Below are 18680 nucleotides of genomic sequence, written 5' to 3'. Positions count from 1 at the left end.
AATTCATAAATCATAAATACATATAATTATAAATTATTTAAATATAAATTATATATTCTTCTATAATAATGTTATATATTATAAAACAGACAAAAATAGAAATTAAAAGAATGAGATAATGATGAATAAAATGTTAATTTTTCTTAGGAAGATGAAAACTATTTCCCTCTCATTAAGAAAAATATTAATAATAATGTATTTTAACGATAGTAATGTGATTAAAAGTCAGATCTGATTACAAATCACTATTTTTTTATGTCCAAATATGACAGATGGAGTACTTAAACTAGAAGCAGATATATCCTCTTTGCCATTTTCCTGTTGTTTATGTTTGCTTTATTAGTCTAATTTTTAAGCCACTGTCTACTTTTTAGTTCATTTAAAAGTGAATAATATTACCCATAAATTCACTTACCCAGATGCATGTAAATTGCAATACACTACAAACAAATGGATAAAGGAGTATGCAGGGGTCAACTCTTCATCGCTGTGGAATTTCCACTCTACCCCCAAAACACCTTAACTTTAATGATGTACTATTTTACATACACATCAAGGAAGAGGTGAGTGCCTAGCCACATGTTAAACATTAATACATTTTCATTTCCTTCATTTCTTTCTTATTTTTTAGATTAAAATAAACAATTAGAGGTTCTAATATTACTTTCTTGCTCTCCACTGGATCATCTTATGCAACCCCCTGGGGTGCTTGATCCCATTTTTGGACTCTCACTCTACAATATATACCTAGAAATGGAATTGTTGGATCTTAAAATATGTGTATCTTAAAATTAACCAATTATTTCAAAGTTGCTCTCCAAAGTGTTGTGCCAGTTTATACGTCCATCAACAGTATATGAGAGTTCCTGTTGCTTTGCATTCTAGCCAATACTTGGGTTTACAAGATTATAATTTTTAACAATCTGGTGGGGGAAAGAAAATAATTATTGTTTTAATTTGCATTTCCCTAATTTTGAATGACAGTGAGCAATTTTTATGTCTGTTAACCATTTGAGTTTCTTCTTTGAATTGCTTGTTGATATCCTTTGCCCATTTTGCTAATGGAGTCTTTTTTAATAATTTGTAGGCTATATAAAAAATACTAATTTATAACTATTAAGATGAACAATGACTATACCTACAATTCCTCATCCTAAAACTTAGTTGTGTAAAGTCTAAACATGTTCTCCCAGTATGTGGATTGACTTTTAGCCTGTGTATAGTATCTTTTTTAGGACAGAAGTCTTTAACTTTCATGTATGAGGTAGGAATCAAATTTTATTATTTTCTGTATAAATAACCAGCTGTCAAAACACCATTTATTGAATAGCTCAGCCTTTCCCATTTGGTTTGTAATGCCAACCTTGTCATATATAATGTTTGCATTTTATATATGTGAACGGTTTTGATTCTTTTGATTTTTATATATTCTATTCTACTCATCTATTTCTATATCCTTGGGCCAATACTACACTGTTTTAGTTTTGTAGTTTTATAACAAGTCTTAATATCTTGTAGGGCAAGTTCGTCTACTTTCAACTTTTTGAAAATTGTAGAATTGGCAAGGCTTGCTTCTTTCTCTCTCAGTGAATTTTAGAATCTACATCTTCTCAAGTTCTACACACATAAAAAAACTGTTGGGATGTTAGTTGGAATTACATGAATATGGGGAGAATTGACATCTTTAAAACGTTATTTTCCCATCTCTGAACATGGTATTTCTCTTCCTTTTTCTAGGTCTCTCAGTATCTTTCAACAGAGCTTTATAATTTTGCCCATATAGGTCTTGTACACCTTTTGTGAGATTTAATTCATGATATCTTACCATTTTTGCTGTTAGTGTAAATGATATATTTAAACTGTATTTTCAAAAGAATTTTTAGGTTAATAGGATGACAATCAATTTTTGCGTACTGATTTTGCATCCCAAATCTTGCTGAAATCTTTTATGGTAATATTGTTTGTCTAGGGATTTCTTTGAATTTTCTACATAGGAATTCTATCATATACAAATAATGACTGGATTTTTTTCATCCTTTACATTTCTTTTATTTGTTTGTTTATTTTGCTTGTCTTTACAACATTAGTTAGAACCTCCAGTAAAATATTGAATAGAAGTAGTAATGTCTGAAATACTTGTTTTGTTCTTGATTGAAAATGAATACGTCTAATGCTTCCCAATTAAGTATTAAATTTACATCCAGATTTTGATACATACCTTCTAACAAGTTATAAAAGTTCCCTTCCATTCCCCATTTGCTAAGAAATTTTATCATGAAACGAGGTGAATTTTATCAAATGCTTTTTCTGTATTAACTGAGGTAATGATTTTTTTTCTTTAACATTAATATGATGAATTGCACATTAAATGTTTTTATGTTTGGTTGGGTTCAGTATGTTACAGTTTTATCACTATTGCCTCAAAAGACTGACTCTAGCAATGTATAATAACTATATACGATATGCCATGTGTGGTGTATTCTCATATAATTCTTTTAGTCTATCCTGTGCCTACGGTTAGCTTTATTTTCTCATTCCTAACCTCTCTTTATTTTTTAATCAAGCTGTTTTTGTTTGTTTACTTGTTTTTGGTCTTTTCAAAGGACCAGATTTTGATTCATTTATAATTCCATTCAAAATTTAATTTCTAATCTCTTTGCTTCTAATCATTTCCAAGTGACTGTGGTCACATGTAAAGTTCTTTTCTAGACAATATTTCTGAAGCCCGGTTATTTCTTTGCTTCCTTACCCTCATGCCACCCTCTCAATTTAAAGGCAACTACCTTGTGGCCATTAGGTTTGGATAGGAAGCTTACACCCTTAGTCTGATCTCTACTGCAGGGCAGAATCTTTTTTTTCTTTAACGAAGTGAAATTCACACAAAATTAACATTATAAAGTATACAATTCAGTCGCATTTAGTACATTCACAATGTTGTACCCATCACCTCTCTAGCTCCAAAACATTTTCAGCACCCCAAAAAGAAATCTCATATCCATTAAGCAATTACTCTCCAACCAACCACTGATTTGCTTTCTGTCTTTACGGATTTACCCTATCCTGGATATTTCATATAAATGTAATCATAGGTGATCTTTTGTGCCTGGCTTCTTTCACTTAGCATGGTGTTTTCAAGGTTTATCCATTTTATAGCATGTATCAGTATTTCATTTCTTTTTATGGCTGAATAATATTCCATTGTATGAATATATCACAATTTGTTTATCCATTCACTGGTTGATGGACATTTGGGTTGTTTCTGCCTTTTGGCTACTGTGAATTATGCTCCTATGAACGTTTGTGTACAATTTTTTGTTTGAATACTTGCTTTCAATTCTTTTGCATATATACATAGGAATGGACTTGCTGGATTGTATCATAATTCTATATTTAACTTTTTGAGGAATGTCCAAACTCTTTTCCACAGGGGTTGAACCATTTTACCTTCCCACCAGTAACGTAAAAGGGTTACAATTTCACCACATCCTGTCCCAACACTTGTTATTTTCCATTTTTTTTAAAATTATAGACATCTTACTCAGTTTGAAGTGGTTATCTCATTTTGATTTGCATTTGCTTAATGGAGAAAGTCTATTCAAGTCGTTTGCTCTTTTTTTTTTTTTTTTTTAACAGGTTTAGGGTTTTTTTTGTTATTGAGGAAGGGAAGAATCTCAATAGGTATTTGTAATTAAAAGATCCTTTCAATCTTATTTCCTATCGTTTGGGCCAAACAAACCATCAGCTTATCCAATCTTTCAATGTCCCACATTTCTGCTTCCTCTCTATTCCTTTTCATTTCTTCCTACAAACCAGCCAATTGTTGCCTTGCTCAATGCACCAGTAACAAGAACCCACACTTCTACCATTCTATTTTCCAACCTTTTCTTCTAAAGTGACAGACACAATAGGCATTTTGTCTGCCTTCCAAGTTATCACAGGTGATAGTATATATCTTATATATCTTACTCTGCATAGCATAGGTCTTTATCTTTCCAGCCTCTAATAGTTTTTTCACTGCCTACCACCTGATGGTTATGCCAATGCCGTATGTTCTGGATATATTTTGAAGGTGGAGCGAATTGGAGTTGCTGACATTGTATGTGCAGTGAGGGAGAATCAAGGAAGACAAACCTTTGAGCCTAGTTAACAGGAAGCCTGGAAATTCAGTATAGTTCCATTGCTCTCCTCATGTGAGCCCAAGGCCTAGCCTCCTGTGAGCACTAAACTCCTAAGCCCTGGATGACAGAGGCCAATATCATCACCCTCCCAAATCCAGAAAGGCACCATTAGTACAATTTCTCACTGCATTCCTAGATTCCTGCACCTGGCCTTACTCTTACTTTCTTCCAAGTTCAGCTATGCATTTAAAAGTTTGCTTCTTTGGGGGCTGGCCCTGTGGCCAAGTGGTTAAGTTCGTGCACTCTGCTGCAAGCGGCCCAGTGTTTCGTTGGTTTGAATCCTGGGAGCAGACATGGCACTGCTCATCAAACCATGCTGAGGCAGCGTCCCACATACCACAACTAGAAGGACCCACAATGAAGAATATACAACTATGTACTGGGGGGGCTTTGGGGAGAAAAAGGAAAAAAATAAAATCTTTAAAAAAAAAAGTTTGCTTCTTTGGGGCCGGCCCCGTGGCCAAGTGGTTAAGTTCACTGGCTCCGCTGTGGAGGCCCAGGGTCTCACCCGTTCGGATCCTGGATGCGGACATGGCACCGCTCATCAAGCCATGCTGAGGCGGTATCCCACATGCCACAACTAGAAGGACCCACAACTAAGAATATACAACTATGTACCAGGGGGCTTTGGGGAGAAAAAGGGGAAAAAAAAATAAAATCTCAAAAAAAAAGTTTGCTTCTTAAATTTTATCTGGCATTTTTCAGTAGTAATAGTGGCAGGGTTATGGGTTTACATAATCCACCAGATCTTTCCTTTTTTTTAAGATTATATTATGTGTCTTTCTTATGGCAAAAGAGGCAACATCTAAATCCCAAAAAATTATAGCAAAAAGAAATTTTAAGAGATTTTATTTCACTTTACTGCCTTACCTTCCAAACAAATCCCACTTTTATGTATACATTGTATTTTCATGATTACATGGAGGGAAAAATGACTTCTTCTTTGAAGCCAGCTGAGTGGAAGCAGCTCAGTAAAAGATGGAATGATTGAAGTATTTTATAATTTTCCTCACATCATTTTCACATGGCACATAATCCCTCTCACTAAACCCTCTATGTTTGCCTAGCTAAATTAGTTTTCCCTCTCTCTTTTCCCTTGGTCTTTTTGTACAAGACTCTACTGAATGTTCTTAAAAAGCAGATTTGGTTTTTTAACAAAAAGTAGGCCAATAAGCTTTCTGTTAGTCTGCCTACAGATAAATACGGGTCGTGGATTTTAACTTGGCAGCTTAAACATACACATTTATCTTGGTATCCTCTCAAAACTCCAAAAAAATGATAGGTAAAACAATAATCAGAGATTTTAATGTATAAACCACTAGGATAAAAAACAAGAGAAAAGACAACAGGTAAGAAATATCAACAATTCTCGAAACTAGAAAAGGGATTATGAGTACTTATTAGCCTCGGCAGAGCTGTGAAAGCTCGAAACCTAAGCTTGTGGCGGGAGAAGATATTAAGATGCAACCTGATCCAAGCCATGGCACCTTGGAGAGGACCCGAAATTGGAGCCACCTGGGACTTCTAAAAGTAGACCTGCAGTGCAGTCTAGAAAGAAGAGACTGGGTCTAAACTCTTTTTTGGTTTTTTTGTTTTGGTTAGTTGGGTTTTTTTGGTGAGAAAGATTGGCCCTGAGTTAACATCTGTTGTCAATCTTCCCCTTTTTGCTTGAGGAAGATTGTCCCTAAGCTATCTGTGCCAATCTTCCACTATTAAAGTCTTTAAAAGAAGCATATAATCCGTAGGCCTTTCCCTACTTTTTACAGTTACATTACTTCCTCTCCTTATCCCTGACAAAGAAAAATAAATTTTATTATCTAAAGACAATAAACCAGAGAGGTTCTAAACTCCGACACCAGGTACAGTTGAGGCCAGAGTGGCCATCACATTAAAATCAGATGGACTAAGTAAAAATCTGCATCCTGCACATGGTGACCACTCCCCAACCTCTCTCCCAGTCATTTTCACCCAGGCAGGAGATTAGAGGATTCCTCTCTAGGAAAACTGACTAGAGCAGGGGGAAAAAAACCTACTGATATTGAGGCATTCCCCCAGTGAAACGGTCAGGTCCACACCCAGATTATCCTACAGTGAAGCCCATCAAATGACAGCTCTCACTGACACTGAGTGTGCAATCATCATTTCAGTAAATCAACAACACAGATCAGGAGATATGTGAGGAAAGTCTCTATAATAAAAAAAAATGAAAAGAAATGGAAGAAAGGGAACTCAGACAAAATAGGTCACACAGAAGCAAAAGAAAGCCTCATTAAGAAAAAACTCTCTAATATCTTGAGAAAATAATAGAAAATAATACATCCCCAAAACAAGAATGAAAGCCATTAAAAGCTTATTTATAGGACAAAAAAGATCTTTTGGAAATTAAAATAATGGTAAAAAATTAAAATTCAATACTTATAAAGTTGAGATATTCTCTCAGAAAGTAGAGCAAAAAGAGAGAAAAGTAAGAAAGACAGAGAATCAGTCTAAGAGATCCAACATATGAATAACAGGAATTTCAGACAAAGAAAATAAAGGAATCAGAGGGCAGAAAATCAGACTAATACAAGAAGAATTTCTAGAACCAAATAACATGAGTTTGCAGATTCAGTGAACAAAAACAAGGACCATAGCAGGGCATGTAATCTTGAAATTACAGAACATTCAAAAAGAGAAGATTCTAAAGGCTTTCAGAGAGAGAAAAAAACCAGAGACTTGGCAATTAGAATACCATCAGATTTTGCAATAGCAATTTATGGATGCTAAAGAAAAATGGAGGAAAGCTTTCAAAACTCTGAGAGAAAATGATTTCCACACTAGATTTCTATACCCAATCAAACTACCAACTCAAAGTAAGGGTAGAAGAAGACATTTCTAGGCATGCAGTTTCTCAGAAATACACTTCCCACTCACCCATTCTAAGGAACTTTTTGGCAGATCTTTTTCACCAATAGGAGGGAATAAATCAAGAAAAGGAAAGACATGAGATTGAGAAAACAGAAGGCCCAATACAAGAGTGGGGCATTCCCAGTAAATTAATGAAACAGCCCAAGATTAAAACTATATAGCAAACCTAGAACCCAACCAAACCAGACTGGAACAGGTCAAAAGACTCTGTGAGAAACTTCTTCAAAATAAAGCAGGAGGAAATGACACAGGAGCCATCAAAGGAAGGATATTTTTCAGCTCCTTTGGAGAGTCTGGGAATGAATTATGGGTTGGTAGATTAAAAACTAACAAATGAAAACATTTTATTTAACTATCTACCTATTATTAGCTCTAGAGAAACCAAAAGGTTATACATTAAAGTCAGTGTGATCAAATATACTGCATGGCTCAGCAAATATTTACAAAGTTTTAATTAAACAAAAAGAGAGGATAGGAATGAAGGGAAAGGCGTGTGTTGGGGGAAGGTGGGGTTTGGGGAGTATGGTGAGAGTTCTATCTTCTTTTCCATAATTGGAAATAGAAAAATCAAGAAATATATATGCTTTCTAGTAATGCAGAAGAAAACAAACACCAGGAAAAAAATAAACAGCTAAATGAGGTACATTCAACAATTATTTATTGAGCACCCACTATGTGTCAGACGCTGTTCTAGATCAGTGTTTCTCGACGTTGGCACATTTTGCACTGGGTAATTACTTGTTTGGAGGGTGGCAGGGACTGCCCTATGCATTGTAGGATGTTTAACAGCATCCCTGGCTGATATCCATTAGATGCCAGTAGCACCCCTCCAGTCATGAAAATCAGTGTTTCCAGACATTGCCAAATGTCCCCTGGAGGGCAAAATCGCCCCTAGTTGAGAACTGCTCTTCCAGGTGATAAAGATACAGCAAGAAACAAAATGGACAAAAAGAGCTGAAAGTGATTACCTCTGAAAAACAGGATCGGGGTAGGAAGGAGTAAGGCAGGAGAATGTTTTTACTAATAAGCTTGGTAGAATTCTGACTTTTCAAACTACATATGCATTTTACATTAATAAAAGAGAGAAAATAATCTAAGAGAAGAATGTAAAGTCTGTTTATACCTTAGTTAAATATTTCTACACAAGGCAGTATAACCATGTTGATTCTAGATTTGGGTTCCACCTCCACCACTTACTAGCTACATGACCTCAGGCACATCACTTAGACCTTTCTGAGCTTCATGCTCCTCAATGCTGTAAAATAGGAATGATCACACAGGATTATTATGAGTATTGCATATTATAATGCAAAAATACATATAATGTATGTCATATAGTACCTGCATTTAAAGCAGTCAATAAATTATAACATCCTGTAAAGTACACCTAGTCACTAGCTTCCATATGCCAGATCCTTGGGAATAACCAAGAGCATCTTGGATACGTAAACCTGGGGCTCTCATAACTTGTCATACATTAGAGTCATGAGGCCATCTGAGTAGTACACCAGGACCCAGGACATTTATAGTATGCACTGTAATCCTGGCCCTTGGCTTGGCTTTTGGAAAGTCACCTTATATACTGAGAGTAACGAAGGTTATCTGATACATGAAGAAAATTAATTGAAATGTTAGTTTTACTTCTTTTCCAGGTGGCAGACAGCAGAAGTCCATGTAAGCACCAAGTAATTTATTTGTAACATAGCTATATGAGAATCACTTATACATATTTAGAGAACAAAAAAGGAGTGGACCAAATGAAAACAATAAAACTTTTGGCAGCAAAAAAAAAAAGAATTTTACTATTTTGTGTGGCCTTGTTTCATTTCTCCACACTGCTCCTTGATTTCTCTCAGTAATTTTTTGCAAGTTAATAAAAGTGAGCTATTTTATTTAGGTTGAATTAGGTTAAGATATGAAACTTTTTGTATCATAAAGTACTTAACAAAATCCATCTCTTTATTCATCAAAAATATGAATTATAATAATGGCATAATTTATTCTTATATGGCAGTCTAAATATACTATATTCACTGTCTCGGTTAATCCTCACAATCTGGGCTACTATGTGGCAGATAGTATTATCTCCATTTAATATACAGATTTATTTGTTCATTCATTCAAAAAATATTAACTGAAAAATCTGCTCTATATCATCCACTGCTGGGAATATAGCAGTGAATGAAACAGACAAAAATCCCTGCCTTCATGGAGCTTACATTCTTGACAAATAATAAGTAAAATTTACACAATGTTAGACAAGAGATAAGTACTTTGGAGAAAAATAATGTATTGAAGGGGAATAGGGCTTCTGGGATGGAAATGGGGGAACAATTTCCAATAGGTTGTAAGGGAAAGTGGCATTTAAGTAAAATCAGGAAGTGAAGATGAGGAAACTGAGGCTCAAAGAGTGAGTAACCTGTCCAAGGTCACGAAGTTAATAAAGCTAATAAGAGTGCACCTGAACACAATAAGGCAGGCACCTGGAATCTCGGTGCATCATTTTACAAAAACCGTTCAAATTGATATTTCTTGGGATTGGTCAAAACCAAACTAAATCAGTTGTTTTAGATAGCTCTAATAAGTATTGGAGTGTGCCCCTTAATCCAGAAATGGAAAGAAAACATTAAATTTGTGTTTATTTTTATTTCAGGTCAAAGAATCCCAAAAAACAAGACAGATTCTTAGGAGGATATGGTGGAAACACTTCAAAAAGATTATAATCATCACTGTGGCAATTCTCCTTTCAATCATCATCATTCTTTTAACTACAAATGTAATACCAATCTGACCTTTCTTCTCCCCATCCCCAGCAGGTACCAATAAATTGTTATATGTAATTATAGAGTTCTACAGCAAGCAATTATGAAAGCATTCTCTAGTGGTAGGAAGACTGGAGAAAGAAGGGTTGGAAGTATTTCCTTGTCCCTTCAGAGTCCCTTGACTCTTGTCTTTGTACCTCTTCCATTTCTGTAATCTCTTTTTTTTCCACTGCTCCACCACTTCCCCAGCCTCTCTTCCCTTTGTTAAGTTTAAGAACCCAAACCCTAGAATCAGACTGCCAAGGTTCAACTCTCTGCTCTGCCGAGTACCATCTATGAGACATTGGACAAGTTAGTTAACCTGTGCCCGTTTCCTCATCTGTAAAATGGAGCTAACAATATACTGCAGAGTTGTTGTTATATGTCTATCACATAGTAAATGCTACTTAAGTGTTAACTATTACTTAATAGAAAAAGATGACAGCATTATGGCATTGATTAAATCCCTGTCATCTTACTCCTTACTCAGAAACGACCATGACCTTAAAATTCCCTTAGAAATATGAGAATCTTAACATGAGTACAGTCCAGAAATACACATTCACCTATTCCACATATTCATTGGAAATGAAAATTCAAACCATTGTATTTTATACTAGGCATTTCCTTGGATAAAGATCAAACAATCAGGAAGCTGCATCATTTCTCTAATAGATCACAGGTCCTGTCTTCCTCTCTTACCACTCCAACAGCCTTTTGTTTTGAGTGATACACTTCACCCAATAACCTCAAATCACTAAGATTTCCAATAGCCAAAGCATCTAACTTCACTCTGCAGTTGGAAACAAGGTTTCATGAATTCTATTTCCTAAGTGGGAACTTGAGGTCTAAAGTCAGTTTTAAAAATCATTTAGTGATGCATGGGGAAGAATAAAAGATTAGAACTGGGGTTCCTGGCTCCTAGATAACTCATTTTAATTCTGATAATGATGACATAACAGTATTTTAAACCGGCACCAATTCCTCCAGCACAATATCACCTTTCCATTCACAAAATATTTTTTAAAGGATTTTAAATGTTAGAAACTTTGGAGTTTCTATAATTTATACCCAGGAAACAAGTAAGTGATGTATTGAATACTTACTCTGATACAATGTACTAAATGCTTTGGGGGAGGGGTGTCTCATTTAATTTTACAAGACATGAAGAGGTAAAAACTATTAAGTTAGTATAATGCAAAGCACAGAAAACAGTGGCTGCCACATTCTAAGTGCTACATAAATGTTAGTTCATTTTACTGATTCAAGTCCTGACTCTGGTATATAGTCATGAAACCCGTATGTTAAACTCAAGAGTCTATCATCTGACCCCTTAATTATGGGCCAGACAAGACATATCAATACTGTTTTGCTTTTTGCCAGGTTAGTATGTTGTTTCTGGGGGACAGACAGGAATGTGAAGAGGAGTACTCTGAGAAGAGGAATTGTCATGTATTTTGCTGCCATGACTTTTGAAGCCCTATAAAATTTGCCTCCTAACATTTCTGTAATTTTTATTATGTATAAAAACAAAGTATTTGTATCCTGATTGCCAGTGAGTACTAGCGTATTTATTGCTAGAAGACATGGAACTTAAAGGTCACCTAATCTAGCCCCTCCCAACAATTGTACATATTACGATGTGGAGACCCCGAAGCCTAAAAGTGAACAATGTGCCTTTGCAAGCTCCTCTCTACTTGCAGCATGTTTACAACACAGGCGATCACCCTGCTTCCAGGTAACAAGTCCCACGTAATGCCTGTTTTCCTAGGCAGTCTTAAATAGAGTTTAAGAGTTTTCAAGATGACTTGCGTTTTTATGCACTGTTCAAAGCTGCCAGGAAGAAGAGCACTCATTTAGTAAGGACTGTTTCCTTGCTGTTTGTGCTACATCTGTCAGAGCACACCTGAGTAGAAAGAAACAAATATTAAGGCAACCTTGGATTTTTTCCTTCATTCATATTCATGCATTCAAATATTGTTGAGCACCTCTCTGCATCACAACAGTTGCAAAACATTAGGATTTGTTCTTAATTACCAGATTGATAGAAATAACCAATGTTTTGAGAAATTAATGGATGAATACAGAAGTGTAAGAAATGATCCTAATCCTAAGGGAAGCTTACGTTCCAGTTGAGGAGTCAAGACCAATGAAAATCATAAACTTGTTAAAACAACATCTGCTTAAGTGGTGCACCTCATGGCAGAGAATAAATTCAGGAAAGATAATGGTCAACACTGCCTCCCGTCACTGAGGAAGATGGGTGATAAGTGGGATGGGAATTGCATCTAATAAGAAATTGAATCTCTCAATAGGTAAAGGCAGTTAACAGTAATGATTAAGTTATTGAGCACTGATTATGTGCCAGTAGCTAAGTACTTCAGAGATTCTTATTTAATCCTCACAACCACCCCAAGGTAGGTACTATTATTTCCATTTTATAGATGAAAAAACTGAAACACAAGTTATGTCACTTGCCTCAGTCCTCTGGGGTCCTAAGAGGAAAGAGGATCAACAAATGAAGACACTGCTTGCTGTGGGGGTGCAGGTGGGACTAGACCTTGGAACCTTTCATTCGTTCACTCTGCAGCAGACCTCAGCCTCTGGCTCTCATTTCCCACAATGAATACACCCATTTGGGTATCATGCAAACACCTCATCTTAATTCCCAAAACTCAACACTCTTCCTTTCCCCACAAAACCGTTTATTTGACCTTACTTCCCACCTCTATAAAGGGGATCACAGCTATTCTATAACCTAGAACTGTCTTATCCTGCCTTGACTCCTCCCTTCTGCTTATCTCATCTTCCCAAATTACTCAGCAAAATCACGGAGCTTCTACGTCAAATCTCCTCAAAGTTCATAGCCAGGGAGGCCCAGAGAGTTACAGAAACAAAAGGAGGGAGTTCCTGCAGGTGCCCAGGCAAGCTTTGAAAAGGGCACTCGTCCCATCATGGTGGACGGCTATGTGTATCTACACCCCACAAACCTGGCAACAACACACTCTGTATTCAGACTGCCCAGCACATATAGGCATTAACATTTGATCTTTTTTCATGTGCCTGATTTCCACAGCTGTTAAACATGGCCACAGCAATAAATGTGAAGCTTTGGTTTTCACCTCTCAGCATCAGTATCCCCGAGGGATCTTAATAACACAGATGCCTGGGCTCCACCCCTGAAGATTCTGCTTAAGGCTGGGATGGGGCCTCAAAGTGTTTAATCCCATGATGAACTTGAGAACTACTAACCTCAAAACATTTTCACATACCTATCATTTAGTGTCCGTATCTGAGGAAGTTATTTTCCAGTTGCAAAAAGTGATGCTCAGAGAAGTTAAACTTTATGTGCCCAACATCACAGGGCAAATGACAGACCCGGACCTTGAATCCATCATTTGAAATAATCTATCCCATTGAATACACCAAACTAGAAATTTTTTAAATCTGCTAAATAGAATGTCCCATACATTTTAATTTATCTAAAAATGATTATTTTAACTGTTTTGAAAGTTCATATTATCTCATTATCATGGCAGAACCTAGAATAACAAGACCTATTATTTAATTCCGGTCTCTGGTTTTTAGAAAAAGGCAAATTACAAGCTGCTAACACAGGAGGTCGTCATTCGTGGGGGAGCAGAAGACCTGCTCAGCACCACACCATGACACGCCGTAACGGCCACCTCTCTCATCAGGCCAGCACTGAGTGACTCACATTCCTTCAAGAGTTCTCAAGGGACAAAAATGTAGGAAATGGAATAGTGAAGCAACACTGTTAGGCTTTCTCTATATTTACAGTGAGCATCAGGTACCTTGGTTAACATTATTGCTGTTACACACATCTAATTCAGCTTGCCATTTTCTGAAAAATTTATAGAAGTCTGTGTAAATACTAAAGTCCTACTAGCGCTTTTAAGTGGTCTTACTACGTTTGATAGCAAACGCAGTAGGGAACAAAGACTAAGCATCCCCCATACAGCATCTTCCTACTCTCAATATCCTTCCTCATGAACATTCTGGAGAAAACCAGAAATTGCCTTTTCCTTCCATCAAATTCAATGACTCTTCAACATGTAATACTATTTGACCAATTATGCATAAGCTAACTTTTAAAACAATCTCATCATTTAAAATGGTGATTTTACACATGATAGTAGTTGCCTTACCTTTTCAACTAAGAAAATAAAACCTATGTTATTTCAAAGTATTCATCCAAGAGGGGAAAGCTTAAATTAAAAAAAAAAAAAAAAAAAGACAAGACAGTGCAAAAAATGCATGAGTGCCGTAAGAGTTTAATTGTAAGACAAAAGCACTACATTATAATTTGAACATAAGTAATCTTTCAGAAGAAAACTTAGTGCAAATTAAAACCCCATTAAAGCCCACTATAAACTTCATATGAATACTCTAGAAGTAGGCTTCTAGAACTGGAAACACTTGGTTCCAACAGAATTTGCTTGGGGAGAATATGTCTTGAAAATGTCAAATGGTACAGAGAACATCATGTTAGCTTAAAATCAAGTCAACCAGGTACTAAAAAAAGACATGCTGATAGGTCTTAATACATAACTAATTGATCAGTAGTAGCATGCTTTATATATCAATGATTGTAAAAGCAGTTTACAACAAATTTCTGAGCATTTCAAAGTTTTCTTTATTGCCTTAGCCAATCTCAACTACACTGTAATTAATAAAGAGCCATCTTCCAATTTTTATTTTTAGAAGGATTCCACTTCCTCGGTCTGAGATTGGCAAGTGTGTTTCTAAAAACGTGATTAAGCCCTGTTTAATACAAGGCCATCCATACAACAAAAAAAGGGCAATTATATAATTCCTTTTCTCAAATATTTATTCAAAGCATAGCTTCCACGACATGTTAAATGTCACATTTAGGTACTGGCAGTAACAGATTTCTTAAGTTTCTTTCAGTATTTTGTTGATATAAAACAGCCAGGAAAGTAACCTCCATTTCATATTCTAAAGTATGAACAGAATATAGCCTATCCGATTACAAAATAAAATGTCTAACAATTAACCTTGAAGTAAACTATCTTCCCATCACCAACTAAGCTAGTTAAATGTCTCAAAATAGAACCCAATAACTTCTATTCCGTTTAATGAATTATTGCCTTTCCTAATGCCTATCTGTATTTTCTTTGACGACTTTAAAGAATTCCTCCCATGACAACAAAAATAACTGATTTGGACTGCTGTAACAAGGAGCAGCTTGCTCCTAAGACCTAATTCCTAAGAAGCATTTCACCTTTTTTAGGTAGTACAACGATTTTGTAAAGTCCTTGTTTCATGCCCTTAGAGCACCCTCTGTCCCCTACAATTATCTGCCTTTACAGGGCTTAGCAGGGAAAACTAACATTTAGCAGTTACCCCACTCCTGTCTACCTAAATTACACTGTCCCTTGGATCCCAGTCTTTCCTAAGGCTACTATACTATAGCCATTTATAATGGGAAGCTTCTGAAATTACATATTCTTCTTGAGAATCTAAAAGGTGCTAACCGCAATAGGGTAATATACAACTAGCCCAACTGAAGACAACAGCAAGTCAATTTCAATCAGTTGCTGACTTCCAATTCCTAATAATGGAACGGACGAGTGAGATCAGTGACAAACCACAGGGGACATATGCAGGCAACAAGGGGAGTGTTTGCCTGTACAGAATTAAAAAACAATAATAAAACTAACTCACCATGTCCCCAGCCTACGGCCACCTCTACTTCCTCCCTTCCCCCACTAGGTAAACTATTGCTCACTGCCATTTTGTACAAAGATGTACTAAGAATGCTGTTTTTCTGACTTGTTTTTCAAGACAGACTTAGGGTCCATGACTAAAATGCTCAAGTGGTGTAAGTTTTATGAAAGACGGCACCTTTGTCTGTCTTTACAAGAGGTAAAAGTAGAAACAAAAAAAATCCTTATGAAACAGCATGTTTAATCATCTTAAAGCAACAGTCCTTAAAACTTTAGCTAAGATCACTTGGGATGTGTGAAATACAAAATCCCAGAAAACACCCCCAAACAATTCTGATTTATTGATTCAGATGTAAATGGCCTGCAGTCCTCTTTGAAATGCCAGATTATAATCAACCCCTCCTCAATTTTCCAGATTATAGGCAGTTGACAGCAGTTAACAGGCCAAGCAGACTCAATTTGTACAACTGGATTATTCATCTTGCTAGAATTGTTTTATGGAAAATTTCAGGCTAGACTCCTGAACTAAGTATGGCCAGTATTGAAGAAAGGATAAAGTATGCACCCTTTTCAACTTCATCAGAAGTAGGTTGGTAAAAACTACTTTTTAGGAATACTTTCGGGTCATTCTTAATTATTAACTATTAGTGCACTGATACATTTCAGTATTAAGTAAACGGCTCTCAAAGAAATTTACTAAGATGTGTCAATATATTATGCATGGATCTAGATTTTGACATTTCAGGTTAATCTGACCCCAAAACCAAATAAACTCATTATACATTTCAAGACCAACAAAATACTGTGGTGGACAGTGGGTTCAGTCCTGGTTTTTAAAATTTCCACTGTCTCGGGGCACTAGACATAAAGTACTTTTAAAGTACAAGATAACTTCAAAGAACTTTTCCAAGCAGTAAATCAATAAAAGCACAGAGACTAAGTATAGAATGCAAAGGCCTAATAATTGGATCCTAACGTAATTAGTGAGACTACTTTTCAAAATTATCTCAGTATGAATGGCACCCTGACATGTTCCAGACACTGTATTCTAACTTGTGCACAACAAAGAACAACGAAGCAATTACCATCCCAGTATGGAAAGAGTAATGTGGTAACAAGACTTGCAACCTTACAATACACACTGAAGGTTAGGAAATGACTAAGAGGAAACCCAGAACCCCAGGAAGAGTAACTCACCTGGTGGCAGATACCTAGTAAACCAAAAGGTATCGAAATTTGAATTAGGACAGCAAACCCAGAAAGCTCAAACATCACTTGAAAAAGAAGTGGGATTACTAGTTCTAATGAGTCTACAAAACTGACGAAGAACTGAAAGCAAAGCCACCTAACACTGTCCATCACTAAAAAAAGTTGATTCTATAATAAAGTGGCAGACTATTTGTGAACTTTACTTTGTTGGCCAAATTCTACAAGGGGTCTGAGCTACCTGAATTTTATCTGCCCCTTTTAGTTCCCCTAAATTTTCCATCAACCACCACCCCACACAAAAATTAAGCAGCTACTAAAAACAGACCATCACTTCTAGGCCCTTCTGACCAATACTTTAAAACAAAGGTGGGGTGAGGGACAACATAAGAAAACTGCAAGGACAAAGAATGGCATAGGAGACAATAACAACAAAATTTTAGAAGCTGCAAAGCTTATGAACAAATATTGACTAAGCAGACAAAAAAACTGACTATTCCGTCAGCAGTGAAGATGACGCAGATTATACCACAGAACCCCCAAGGGTTAAGCAGTTGGCAGCCCAGGTACCTCTAAAAATAGAGGTAAAAGGGACGAAAAGATTAGTTGAAAAGTCTGACAAGCAGTTAAACACCCAGATCCTTTCTACACTGCTGGACAAGTGAACTCCCCCATCCTGGCAGAAAACTAGATTATCTGAAGTGGTGAGAGAGTGGTCTTTGAACTCAATAGGCATACAATGATGAAAATAAAGGAATTAAAATAGTTTACTTGTTCTGATCCCTCAGCATTCTTCCCGCACCGAGATCCCAGAACACTGGCAGCCAGGTTTTTTACCCATCAGGCAGCAGAGTGGGAAAAGACTTCTCTGGTGAACCTGACCAGCTCAAGGGAGAAAAAAAAAAAAAAACCAAAAAAGATGTATCAAGGGTTTCCCTCAATAAATGACACAGCCAGATCACCCAATAGTGAACCCCACGGTTGAGAAGCCCCCACCTCCCAGCCCCAGATTCACAACATCCAATTTGCTTTTACAATGCTCCACCCAAGTATGAGCCAAGGATCACCAAACATTTGAGGAAAATCTCTAATATGAAAGGCAGAAGTTGAAGCAACAGGAAAGTAAAACATCTTGCAGGAAACAAAATTTTAAAGTTACTGTTAATAACCTTAAGAGATGAGAAAAAGATAATGCATCCATGTAAGAACAGGTTGCTGTTTATAACACAAGTTGGAGGGGGGAGGTCTTAGAAATTACAGATGACTGAAATTTAAACCTTAAAAAAAAGTTGAGGGATTAAGTTATAAAAATTGCTCAGAAAGTATAACAAACTGCAAGGACAAATAGGAATTAGATGTCCAAGGCTCACTCTCAAATAAGAATTCTAGAGAACAAAAGATTGGGGTGATAGAGAAGGGGATAAGGAAACAATCAGCTCAGCAATATTTCCCAGAATTGAAGAGCAAGTTTACACAATGACAGGACCCTCTGAGCGCCCAGCACAACAGATGAAATAAACCCAAGACAGTCAGGAAATTTGAGAACACTGGTGATAAATGCAAAACCCTAAGTTATTTTAAAGTAAAAATATTTCATATGAATGATCAAGAATCAAAACAGCATCAAATTTCTTCACTAAACCTAGAATTCTACCTCTAGCCAAACTAGTAATCCAGTTAAAAGGGTGGAATTGACCTTTTTAGACAGGAAGGTCTCAGAAGCAGAAAGACGGACTGCACAAAAATAAGAAAACCCGGGGATTCAAGAAAATAAAGGCAAGTCCCAACTCAAGTTACTGAACAATTCTAAAGGGCAATGAGTTCAGATTTGAATATACAAGACCTAAGAAAAACATGAAGCTGATAAATGGATTTGT

The 18680-nt window shown here is 36.3% G+C and overlaps 1 protein-coding gene across 1 annotated transcript in view; it reads left to right on the top strand.

The window, feature by feature from the left end:
• LOC124236634 (vesicle-associated membrane protein 714-like) overlaps window positions 1-11294 on the top strand; it is a 33182-nt gene extending 21888 nt beyond the window's left edge. The window contains exon 5 of the mRNA XM_046655564.1: window positions 9739-11294. Within this exon, the coding sequence (XP_046511520.1) occupies window positions 9739-9876 (138 nt within the window). The 3' untranslated portion in view covers window positions 9877-11294. The remainder of the gene's footprint in view (window positions 1-9738) is intronic.
• The last annotated feature ends 7386 nt before the right edge of the window (window positions 11295-18680 follow it).

The sequence above is a fragment of the Equus quagga genome, chromosome 3 (assembly GCF_021613505.1).
Source record: "Equus quagga isolate Etosha38 chromosome 3, UCLA_HA_Equagga_1.0, whole genome shotgun sequence".
Classification (NCBI taxonomy): domain Eukaryota; kingdom Metazoa; phylum Chordata; class Mammalia; order Perissodactyla; family Equidae; genus Equus; species Equus quagga.
Note: the sequence above shows the minus strand (reverse complement) of the source record. Positions and strands in the feature narration are given on the sequence as shown.